This window comes from Panulirus ornatus, chromosome 66, assembly GCF_036320965.1.
Source record: "Panulirus ornatus isolate Po-2019 chromosome 66, ASM3632096v1, whole genome shotgun sequence".
In the NCBI taxonomy this organism is placed as follows: Eukaryota; Metazoa; Arthropoda; class Malacostraca; order Decapoda; family Palinuridae; genus Panulirus; species Panulirus ornatus.
Window position 1 is genome coordinate 9,514,343 of NC_092289.1, and position 12,357 is coordinate 9,526,699.

The 12,357-nt window shown below is 40.5% G+C and overlaps 1 protein-coding gene across 1 annotated transcript in view; it reads left to right on the forward strand.

Annotated features, from left to right (window-relative positions):
• The window catches only part of LOC139746758 (uncharacterized), an 87,433-nt gene extending 81,208 nt beyond the window's left edge, over window positions 1–6,225 (forward strand). The window contains exon 13 of the mRNA XM_071658261.1: window positions 6,149–6,225. Within this exon, the coding sequence (XP_071514362.1) occupies window positions 6,149–6,225 (77 nt within the window). The remainder of the gene's footprint in view (window positions 1–6,148) is intronic.
• The last annotated feature ends 6,132 nt before the right edge of the window (window positions 6,226–12,357 follow it).

Genomic DNA, 12,357 nt, shown 5'->3' on the forward strand with positions numbered 1-12,357 from the left:
TCCCTCCGTGCTTGGCAGCCCTCCACCCCCGTGTAGGGTAGCCCTCCACCCCCGTGCTGGGTAGCCCTCCACCCCCGTGCTGGGTAACCCTCCACCCCCGTGCTGGGTAGCCCTCCACCCCGTGCTGGTTAGCCCTCCACCCCCGTACTGGGTAACCCTCCACCCCCGTGCTGGGTAACCCTCCCTCCGTGCTGGGTAGCCCTCCACCCCCGTGCTGGGTAGCCCTCCCTCCGTGCTTGGTAGCCTCCACCCCCGTGCTGGGTAGCCCTCCCTCCGTGCTTGGTAGCCTCCTCCCCACATCGTGCTGACCAGCCAAGGCGCTCCCCCACCCCATAGTGAGTAGTCTTCCTCCCCTTGCGTGATAGCCCTACCCTCCCTCACCCCGTGCTGACCAGCCAGGGCAGCTCCCCTCACCCCATGCTAGGTATCCCTCACCCCGTGCTGGTTAGCCCTCACCCCGTGCTGGTTAGCCCTCCCTCCCCGTGATGACCAGCCACGTCATGCCTTTCTAGGTCACAACGCCCATGCTCACTATAACAGGTCACAACACCCGTGTTCGCCACACCAGGTCACAACACCCCTGCTCACCACACCAGGTCACAACACCCGTGTTCGCCACACCAGGTCACAACACCCGTGTTCGCCACACCAGGTCACAACACCCCTGCTCAACACACCAGGTCACAACACCCGTGTTCGCCACACCAGGTCACAACACCCGTGCTCAACACACCAGGTCACAACACCCCTGCTCACCACACCAGGTCACAACACCCCTGCTCACCACACCAGGTCACAACACCCGTGTTCGCCACACCAGGTCACAACACCCCTGCTCACCACACCAGTCACAACACCCGTGCTCACCACACCAGGTCACAACACCCGTGCTCACCACACCAGGTCACAACACCCGTGCTCACCACACCAGGTCACAACACCCGTGCTCATCACCTGTCAGGAAGATGATCACTGTTAAGAATAATGACCAGTGTCAAGAGTAATGACCTTTGTCAAAATCCAGTGTCAAGAGTAGTAATCAGTGTCAAGAGTAATGACCAGTGTTAAGACTAGTGACCAACGTCAAGAGTAATGAACTATGTCAAGACTAATAACCCGTGTTGAGAGCAATAACCAGTGTCAAGAGTAATGACCAGCGTCGAGAGTAATAGCCTTAGTCAAGAATAATGATCATTTTCAGGAGTAATGACTAGTAGTAAGAGTAATGTCCTTTGTCAGGAGTAATGAACAGTGTCATTACTAATGACCAATGCCAAGAGTAATGACCTTTGTGAAAAGTAATGATCAATCTCATGAGTAATGACCAATTTCAAGACAGATGACATTTGTCAAGAGAAATTACCAGTGTCAAGTGTAAGGACCAGTCTCAAGAGTAATGACCTTTGTCAATAGAAAATGCCAGTGTCAGTAACAATGACCAGTGTTAAAAGTAATGGCCAGTGTCAAAAGTAATGACCTGTGTCAAGAGTAACAACTCGTATCAAGAGAAATAACCAGTGTTAGTAGTAATGACCACTGGTGAGAGTAATGATCAGAGACAAGATTAATGAACAGTGTCGGAAATAATGAACAATGCCAAGAGTAAGAGTATTGACCGGTGTCAAAAGTAATGACCAATTTCAAGAATAATGACCAGTATCGAAATTGATTGCCAGTCGCAAGCGTAATGACCAGTGTCAAAAGTAATGACCAATTACAAGAATAATGACCAGTATCGACATTAATTGCCAGTTGCAAGCGTAATGACCAGTGTCAAAAGTAATGACCAATTACAAGAATAATGACCAGTATCGACATTAATTGCCAGTTGCAAGCGTAATGACCAGTGTCAAAAGTAATGACCAATTACAAGAATAATGACCAGTATCGACATTAATTGCCAGTTGCAAGCGTAATGACCAGTGTCAAAAGTAATGACCAATTACAAGAATAATGACCAGTATCGACATTAATTGCCAGTTGCAAGCGTAATGACCAGTGTCAAAAGTAATGACCAATTACAAGAATAATGACCAGTATCGACATTAATTGCCAGTTGCAAGCGTAATGACCAGTGTCAAAAGTAATGACCAATTACAAGAATAATGACCAGTATCGACATTAATTGCCAGTTGCAAGCGTAATGACCAGTGTCAAAAGTAATGACCAATTACAAGAATAATGACCAGTATCGACATTAATTGCCAGTTGCAAGCGTAATGACCAGTGTCAAAAGAAATGACCAATTACAAGAATAATGACCAGTATCGAAATTGAGTACAAGTTGCAAGTGTAATGACCACTTTCAAGCGTAATGAACTGTGTCAAGAGAAATGACCTTTTAGCAAGAGTAATGACCAAAGTCAAGATTAATGAACAATGTCAATACTAATAACTAGCGTCAATGATAATGACTAATATCGAGAGTAATGATTAATACCAAGAGTAATGATTAATACCAAGAGTAATGATCAATACCAAGAGTAATGATTAATACCAAGAGTAATGATTAATACCAAGAGTAATGATCAATACCAAGAGTAATGATCAATACCAAGAGTAATGATTAATACCAAGAGTAATGATCAATACCAAGAGTAATGATTAATACCAAGAGTAATGATTAATACCAAGAGTAATGATTAATACCAAGAGTAATGATTAATACCAAGAGTAATGATCAATACCAAGAGTAATGATTAATACCAAGAGTAATGATTAATACCAAGAGTAATGATCAATACCAAGAGTAATGATTAATACCAAGAGTAATGATTAATACCAAGAGTAATGATCAATACCAAGAGTAATGATTAATACCAAGAGTAATGATTAATACCAAGAGTAATGATCAATACCAAGAGTAATGATTAATACCAAGAGTAATGATTAATACCAAGAGTAATGATCAATACCAAGAGTAATGATTAATACCAAGAGTAATGATTAATACCAAGAGTAATGATTAATACCAAGAGTAATGATTAATACCAAGAGTAATAATGGCTTGTGCCAATAGTGAAGCAATGACCAGCCTCATGATTAAGAACAATGACTGTGTCGGGAATGACATGAGAAACATGAGGAATGACATGAGAAACATGAGGAATGACATGAGGAACATGAGAAACATGAGGAATGACATGAGAAACATGAGGAATGACATGAGAAACATGAGGAATGACATGAGAAACATGAGGAATGACATGAGAAACATGAGGAATGACATGAGGAACATGAGAAACATGAGGAATGACATGAGAAACATGAGGAATGACATGAGGAACATGAGGAATGACATGAGGAACATGAGAAACATGAAGAATGACATGAGAAACATGAGGAATGACATGAGAAACATGAGGAATGACATGAGGAACATGAGAAACATGAAGAATGACATGAGAAACATGAGGAATGACATGAGAAACATGAGGAATGACATGAGGAACATGAGAAACATGAGGAATGACATGAGAAACATGAGGAATGACATGAGGAACATGAGAAACATGAGGAATGACATGAGAAACATGAGGAATGACATGAGAAACATGAGGAATGACATGAGAAACATGAGGAATGACATGAGGAACATGAGAAACATGAAGAATGACATGAGAAACAAGAGGAATGACATGAGAAACATGAGGAATGACATGAGAAACATGAGGAATGACATGAGAAACATGAGGAATGACATGAGGAACATGAGAAACATGAAGAATGACATGAGAAACATGAGGAATGACATGAGAAACATGAGGAATGACATGAGAAACATGAGGAATGACATGAGAAACATGAGGAATGACATGAGAAACATGAGAAACATGAAGAATGACATGAGAAACATGAGGAATGACATGAGAAACTCAAAGATAACAATAACTACATATCACAGTTGCGTAAATCTGTGCAGAAAACAGTAAAGGATATATATGTACGTCACATCAAACTTCACCATGAAGAACATATTGCTGAGTTATGTGATTATGTTAGAAGGAAGAGATTCATTACCCACTCAATTGTCCATTAACTTTGGAAAACAGGCTCTCGGTTCAAGACAAGGAAACCGTGACCCAAAGTTTCATTTATCAGTATTTCCATTTAAGATACAGCTCATGTTCCAGATCCAGCCCCATTGTTAGCAGAGAACATTTTCCTAAATATTTATATACAAATCCGAGATACTTTACCATTATTGAATGGTATGAGAGTAAATGAAACAGTTGGTCCTGATATAATTGATCCAAAAACCACGTTAAGAAGCCAAGAATGAGATAGCAAGTAAACCTTCTCATAGCTTTGAGGTAAACTCCCTGGGGCTGGAAACTTACCAGTGTAATATCGATATTCAGAGAGAGCCACTGCCTGAAAATCATCGCCCAGTTCATTGGACGTCTGGAGCTGGTAACCTTATGGACAACATCAGTGGAGACAATACTAAAGAATTCACAGAATCACAAGTTAACCTGCAATTCACAGCATGATGACCCACGAAACTGTTCATGTCTGCCAAACCTGACTGACGTTTTTGATTATGATATAATGAACATGTTTAATGAAAATATCATCCATGTAGATCCTCATAGATCATTCAATAAAGTCCTGCATCAAATGTCTCTGATAAGAATTAAGTCAGAATTAATGAGGTTTAATTCGGTGACTTGGAAACTGGTTGATGACCGGAAGTTTCAGTACTCTTTCTCATATATTCGTTAATAACAATGGAAAATGAGATGCCATGTAAAATACTATAATTATCAGACGATGCCAAGCTGGAAAATGAAGCTACAACAGAAATTGAATGTTTGCACCTACTAGCTGACACAGACAAGCTAACAGTAGGCTTATACATGGCAAGTGGCTTTTAAATGCAAAATTTTCACGTCGGTAACAAAAAGGGAAGGGCAAATTGCAGTATGAATTTTCTTGAGCTTTGAAAGGTAAACGAGGATAGATACTTAAGGGAAATAATCTTCGAAAGCCACATGAACAGAGCGTAGAAGCAGTGAAAAAAACGTGAAAAAAATACAAGTGTCAATAGATGAGGTATTCGAAATTAATGCTTGTAAGTAATCCTCGTTAGGTATTCGAAACTAAGACTTATAAAGTAATCCTCTTTAGGTATTCGAAATTAAGCCTTATAAAGTAATCCTAGGCATTCGAAATTAAGCCTTATAAAGTAATCCTAGGCATTCGAAATTAAGCCTTATAAAGTAATCCTCATTAGGTATTCGAAATTAAGCCTTATAAAGTAATCCTCATTAGGTATTCGAAATTTAGCCTTATAAAGTAATCCCCGTTAGGTATTCGAAATTAAACCTTATAAAGTAATCCTCATTAGGTATACGAAATTAAGCCTTATGAATTAATCCTCATTGGGTATTCGAATTTATGCCTTATAAAGTAATCCTCGTTAAGCGCTCGAGATTAAACCTCATAAAGTAATCCTCGTTACAGTTCACTGTTACATCTCCCTCCTCCATGAACACTGCGTTCAGTTTTGGTCACCCGACTTGATGGAAGACATACGCACAGTACAGGGTATTCTACCACGATGATTCTCGCACTGGGAGATTAATCTCATGACAGCTGACCGGGTAACTTAAACTTATCCAACTTAGAAAATAGATTGGTTAAGAGGTGATGATGCCAGGTATTCAAAATGATCAAAAGCTTTGACGATCTCGAACTAAGTAGCTACGGAGGGTTAGATGTGACTCGTAGTAGTGGATACACAAACTCATGGGCAAACACTTGACTTCGAATGATACGAAATACTTCCTTCTTCGCCACGATTGTTAACACATGGAATGATATGCCAGTTAGAGTGGTTAAAAGGACAATGATTGTTTGCATTTAAGAATTCATTAGACCAATCCCACGTTTCCTTTGCTACATATAAAGTGTCCAGGTATCTCTCCCTAAGTCATTTGTTTACCTTCTCGGCTCCTACTATATTAATCTCTGTGTTTCTGATCTCTTCCATCATCCCAAGCAGCCTCTCATGAACCCAGTGACTGTCTCTTACTGTTTGCTTTCCTTTGTATGTATGGACGTGAAAGAAGAGGTTAGAGCATGTGAGTATCTAATCAATGAATGTGAAGATGAATATGAACATGACACCCATTGGTATGAACAGGTAGCAAGTATAAACACCTACGTAATAAGCATGAACACATGACCAACAAGTATGAGTACGGGCAAGACATACTATGACGCACGCATTATTTACATGAGCAAATCTATCAGTAAATGGTAGGAATATTTACACACACTAATAAACGATTATGGATACATGAGTCACAGTTATGATCAAGTGAGTAACAGGCATGAACCAGGGTTGGAGCAATTACTGTTTAAAGATGAAATCACAATTACTTTCCATTTTTCAAAATTACAATTATATTACAAATGCACCTGGGAATAGAAATTACATCACAATTACAATTACCACAAAACAAAATCACTTATAATTACAATTTCTCAAACTTGGAGAAGAAATTATCTTAGTAAAACGAAATAACGCTAATTTGGCATTTCAAAGTTATCTTTTATTACGAACAAATGTTACAAACTATTTTGAAATAAAAGATGAAGGTTCCATTGTAGCAGTAGTTGCAGCAGATGATTTCTAAAAGTTTGGTAGTTCTTCCAACAATTCACTGTTGCACTTTATCAATAACATTGAACGGAAAGAAGTGACACCAAGTTGAGCTCTGGCAGCAGTGGAAGAAGACAATTTCCGCCACTGTTGACAACTGGCTGTGATGGAGCAGATGTATCGGTACAGCCAGTCACCTGGTCTCTCGCAACGTTCTTCAGTGGATGCAAAGTTTAGGACGCGTCTTTCCAGTATTGGATCACTTGATAATGACAGAGTTCCGGCCTCTACATCATATTGCTTCAACACAAGACTCACTGACACTGTGCTTCCCTTGGATCATCGTTGATTTCTGGAATTTCGTTGAACATTTTGGTATGAAGGAGAAAAATCTGGGCCGTTTTGAATGAGGTAATCCTTCTGCTGAATCATCCTTGTTACATTCTTTATCCATTGTTGATGTCGACCCCTCCTGAACTACCTCCAATTCTTCAAGCATTTCCCTGACATATCCCAGCGCTTGGTCCTTCTGCTCTTGTAATGGGCGCCAGTCCAGTTTGAACCTTGAATCCAAAAAAGCTGTTACTTGAACATCTCTCATTTCCATGTATGTATCCAACCTGTTTTTCACAAGAGTCCAATAGGACTTTAGCCAGTTGTTCACATTAGTGAAATTGGGTGTTATGATTATGAACCAGATTCTCTAGTGAGTTTTTAAGTTCCTAAATCACTGCTCCAGTAGCTAACATGGTCACCTTCTGCCCCTCCACAACTTCCATGACCTCGTGAAAAGGCTCGAGGACAATCAGAAGCTCCTAAAAGGCAGAAATCTCCACTGGTATGATTGTCTTCCTCCTCTGCTCTCTCTCTCTCTCTCTCTCTCTCTCTCTCTCTCTCTCTCTCTCTCTCTCTCTCTCTCTCTCTCTCTCTCTCTCTGGGACACAAGATCAATTTGCATTATTCACCTCTGCAAGGTTCTTGAGTTCGTATAATGTTTTGATTTTGTTATTATCGGACTGATAGTTTTGTTAGGGTCGGTAGGGTCAAGGGATCAATACGGTGGACTCAAACGGTTGATAATATGAAAGTACCGCTAGCGAGTACCACTACCACTACCGCCGGTACATTAAAAGTACCACTTGCTCACCTTCGTATTTACAAAGTTACCATTACCACTTTCCTTTCACAACTGCAATCAAATTACAGTCATTTGACCACACTCAATTAATTACAATTACAATTAAATACTAAGTTTTATTTTCAATTACAATTACAATAAATTTCTTAAATTTTACTTTCAGTTACAATTGCAATCACGATATTTCCGTAATTAATTACATTTCAATTGCATTACAATTACAATTACTCCAACCCTGGTATTGAATAACAAATACATTGGTTTCCAGCGCGAGAGGATCGGCCGTCATCACGCCTCCACTGTCGAACCTGAGGGGCAACAGTTCTTGTAGCGTGAGTAGCTACGCCAGCCTCCCTTACTTAGCAATACCTACATTGTAATGGATATCTTTAACCTAAGGTATCCACGTCCTTCATATAGCTTGCTCCCTGAGCCACCGGGAAGGGAATTCTTTCGCTACAGTAAATTATCTGATAGTAATCACTTAAGAAGCACCGTGCACTTTCCACGCTCTCTTAATATCCATATCCTTGTATTTCATCCTCACAGATAAACTAGATAAGTTTCTGGTCAAGCATCTCTTACTGTGGCCTGTGTCGGAAGGCGTCCCCCATTCCTCTAGTTCTGTATGGAGATGAAACTCAGCCCATCCACAAAAATACGTGTGTAATGGTCTATTTGTACTGCACGGGGAGGGAGTTCTGCAGACAGCTTTCGAAATTTCTGGATATTATCCACATTCACTATTTCGTCATTTTGTTCCATTAGTCCACCACAAGTTCTACACATCTTTTCATCTTCCCAAAAAGTGCTCAATATTACGTGGTAAACCTGTAGTAAAAACTTAAAAGTTGTGATCAAGTCACCCTTTTCTTTTCTTTCTTCCATTTTGGACAAATTTAAGGTTTGTACCTTTTCCCTGTCACTAAGCATTCTTAATTCTAGCACCATTTTTGTTGGCTTCCCCTGGACCTTCTCCGTTAGTTGTTTTTTTGTGTTTATTTCAGTGCATTTTATCTTTGGCCTTACGTAGCAAGTGAACAACTTGCTGACGATTTCCTGATCCATGGATGCAAATGCTGTTCTGCTACTCGCCAGCACAATTTGTCTCCTTCACTATCCTCCTAAGATGGGTCTCTGGCAACAGGTTTAAGGACGATTTGTGTGTGTGTGTGTGTGTGTGTGTGTGTGGTGTGTGTGTGTGTGTGTGTGTGTGTGTGTGTGTGTGAGTACTGCCGGCCAGGTATCGGGAGGGTTACGGAGAGTGGCTCAGCGACCTATCACTACTGTGGTTGTCACGTTCCTGTCCCTGGCCTAGGCTCGTGTCTTTTCTCTTTGCATCACTTGACAACGTGTCGTCTCACACTACTGTTTTCTTAACTTTAGATATTCTCAATACATAACCGGGGAGGAACAGCATGTTTATGTATCTCCGGCATTGATCCGCAGCGATGGCATTGGTTGAGGAGGTTTGAGTGGCCCCAGCAGCCTCTGTGACCCTTTGCTCTTTCACCTGTGGGATGAAATCCAGCGTCTCCTCTGATGAACCCCATCAGTCTGCGACCTGATCTGATCCCATGAGAGCTGTCTAGAAGACTGATGGTTGAGAGGATTGTGCTACACGCATTCCAAGTGATCAAGGGCTTTGACAAGCTCTCTGTAGGTCTCATATCGCCCGTAGCAAAAGATATAGAGACTCGAGGCGAACGTTTTACATCGAACAAGGGATGTTATTGTTTCTTCAACAGAAATTTCAACACATGGAATGATACACCAATAAGGGTAGTTGAGAGCCAAGCCATAGATAGTTGAAGAAAAGATTTGACAAATACCTGACTTCAAGTCCACGGATGACTTTACTGGCGCCTCCGTAGACGTAGCGTTACCAGGGTATTTTCTCTGTTTCTGGTCTCTTCGACTATCCCATCCAGCCCCAGAGGAACCCAGTGGTCTGATGAAGTTTGCATTCCTTTGAGTGTTCTTCTTCTCTCTCAAAACCTCAGTTGTCCAAGGGTACCTCCCCACTTTACTATCATGTCTCTAATCATTTACAATCATTTCCTCTCTAAGAGTTGTGTCTGTGGTTACTGCAGAGCGAAAACACCTGTCTATCGCGTCGAAGATCTCGAATTTCTCAATTTCAAGGCCATCTTGCTAAAAATTTCTCTTTTGTCCATAAACTTTTTTTTCTCATTTTCGTCAATTTCTCGTTTTAAAATCCTCCAGGTATGTATATCTCTTCTGCTACTTGATCTGCCACAAAGCGCTGCTCACATAGCGTCTACGCACTAAAATCCTTTGTCCAGGGGATATCAATGTACATCTCAAGGATTGGTTAGGCCCTGAACGGGATAATCTTGGTGGGATCCCTTTCTTTTTCCCTCCTCCTCTGATCTGGAACAAAAACACCCATCACAGGTTTCTGACCATCAAGACTACTTGTCCAACACACCTTACCTCTTTACCCTACCCTTATTCATACCTTCTTTCTGCTCCTTTAGCATACTCTGTCGAACCCTATCCACCCTAACAATCAAAAACGCAAACTCTGGCTCTTTGGAAGAGGTCTGTGGTCATCCTCGTCCAACTTTTATATTAATTTTCCTTTTCGCTCTCCGGGATGTCTCCTGCTGTGCTGACAATATAGAAGAGATTATATCGGCTGGGGTGAGGTCCTACGTCGCTTCTACTACTAAATCTTTCACCCTTCAATTATGATTTAATTGTGATTGATCTGATGCCTCCTGCTTCAGGGATAGAATGTTCTGGATCTCTAGACTACTCCACCATCATTTCAGCTGGGAATAAATGCAAATCTGTTCTTAAAGTCAAGCACACCTTGATGAAAATAGAGTAAACTGATTCGACTCCTTCCTTTACTGCTAAACATGTATGGTCCTTCACAAAACTATAGATAACTTCTGAAGTAGAATTTTTTCTTCTCTTTTCCAACCGCATTTTTTCAGGACCTTATTCATCTTCAGATTTAACTTTGGATGGTTCCATATCTAGTCCTCCTCTCACTGAACCTCTATTTTCTCCCGAATTTTCCTCACACACGGTCTGGACGACATACCTCTTCGTGTCCTAAAAGAATGTACCTCCGAGTTAGTCCTAATACTTGCTCGCCTATGGTGTTTCAGTCTAAAACCTCTAACTGTTTCTTTCTCTTGGAAGCACGCCCTTGTGCAGCTCATTCCTAATACAAGAGACCGCTCTAACTCATCCAACTATCGCCAAATTGCTCTCACTTTCGCTTTCTCTAAAATCTCTAGAAATCCTTAACACTCACTTTATTCAAGTAGTAATACATTCTCCTCTTCCTGATAGATTTCATGTTGCACGGTCTACTGATGAATTTTCCTTTGTGATTCAACTGAAGTCCTCTTATCAAAAATTTTGATAACTCTTTAGTCACGACATTGAACATCTTCAAAGTATTTGATAGAGAGTGACAAATCTTATCTATTTAAACTTCCTTCCATCTCTCCATTCTCTAATACATAGCTTCCTTTATAGTTAGTCCATTGAGATAATCTTAGTGGATCAATCTCTTACTCATATCCAATCAACGTTGGTGTCCTTCAAGTTCCATCCTGTTGTCTACACTCTTTCTTACCTTCATAAATGATCTTTTCTCGAACTCCCTCTTACGCCAGTTCACACTACATAAATGAACTTACTTTTCCCTCACCTCCTGATGCCAAGTCCCATTCTTTTTCTTGTACTGAACACGTACTCGCTCATAATTCGGACTTGTGCAGCAATTTGGAATAAGAAAAGAAATTACCTTCTTAACTTCAAAAGTGCAAAAATGCAATTTCCTAATTATTTTCTTTTTAAATCCCATTCAAACCTCATTATCAAAACTCCAATTACTACAATTCAACCGAGCAGTTACATGTTACATGTACATGCCCTCACCCTCTCAATCAATACCCTCCCATATAATTTACCAGGAATACTCAACAAACTTATACCTCTGTAATTTGAACACTCACTCTTATCCTCTTTGCCTTTGCACAATGGCACTATGCACGCATTCCGCCAATCCTCAGGCACCTCACCATGAGTCATACATACATTAAATATGCTTACCAACCAGTCAACAATACAGTCACCCCCTTTTTTAATAAATTCCAATGCAATACCATTGATATCCAAAGAGGATAAGAGTGAGTGTTCAAATTACAGAGGTATAAGTTTGTTGAGTATTCCTGGTAAATTATATGGGAGGGTATTGATTGAGAGGATGAGGGCATGTACATGTAACATGTAACTGCTCGGTTGAATTATAGTAATTGGAGTTTTGATAAAGAGGTTTGAATGGGATTTAAAAAGAAAATAATTAGGAAATTGCATTTTTGCACTTTTGAAGTTAAGAAGGTAATTTCTTTTTTTTTTCGCTGTCTCCCGCGTTTGCGAGGTAGCGCAAGGAAACAGACGAAAGAAATGGCCCAACCCACCCCCTACACATGTATATACATACGTCCACACACGCAAATATACATACCTACACAGCTTTCCATGGTTTACCCCAGACGCTTCACATGCCCTGATTCAATCCACTGACAGCACGTCAAACCCGGTATACCACATCGCTCCAATT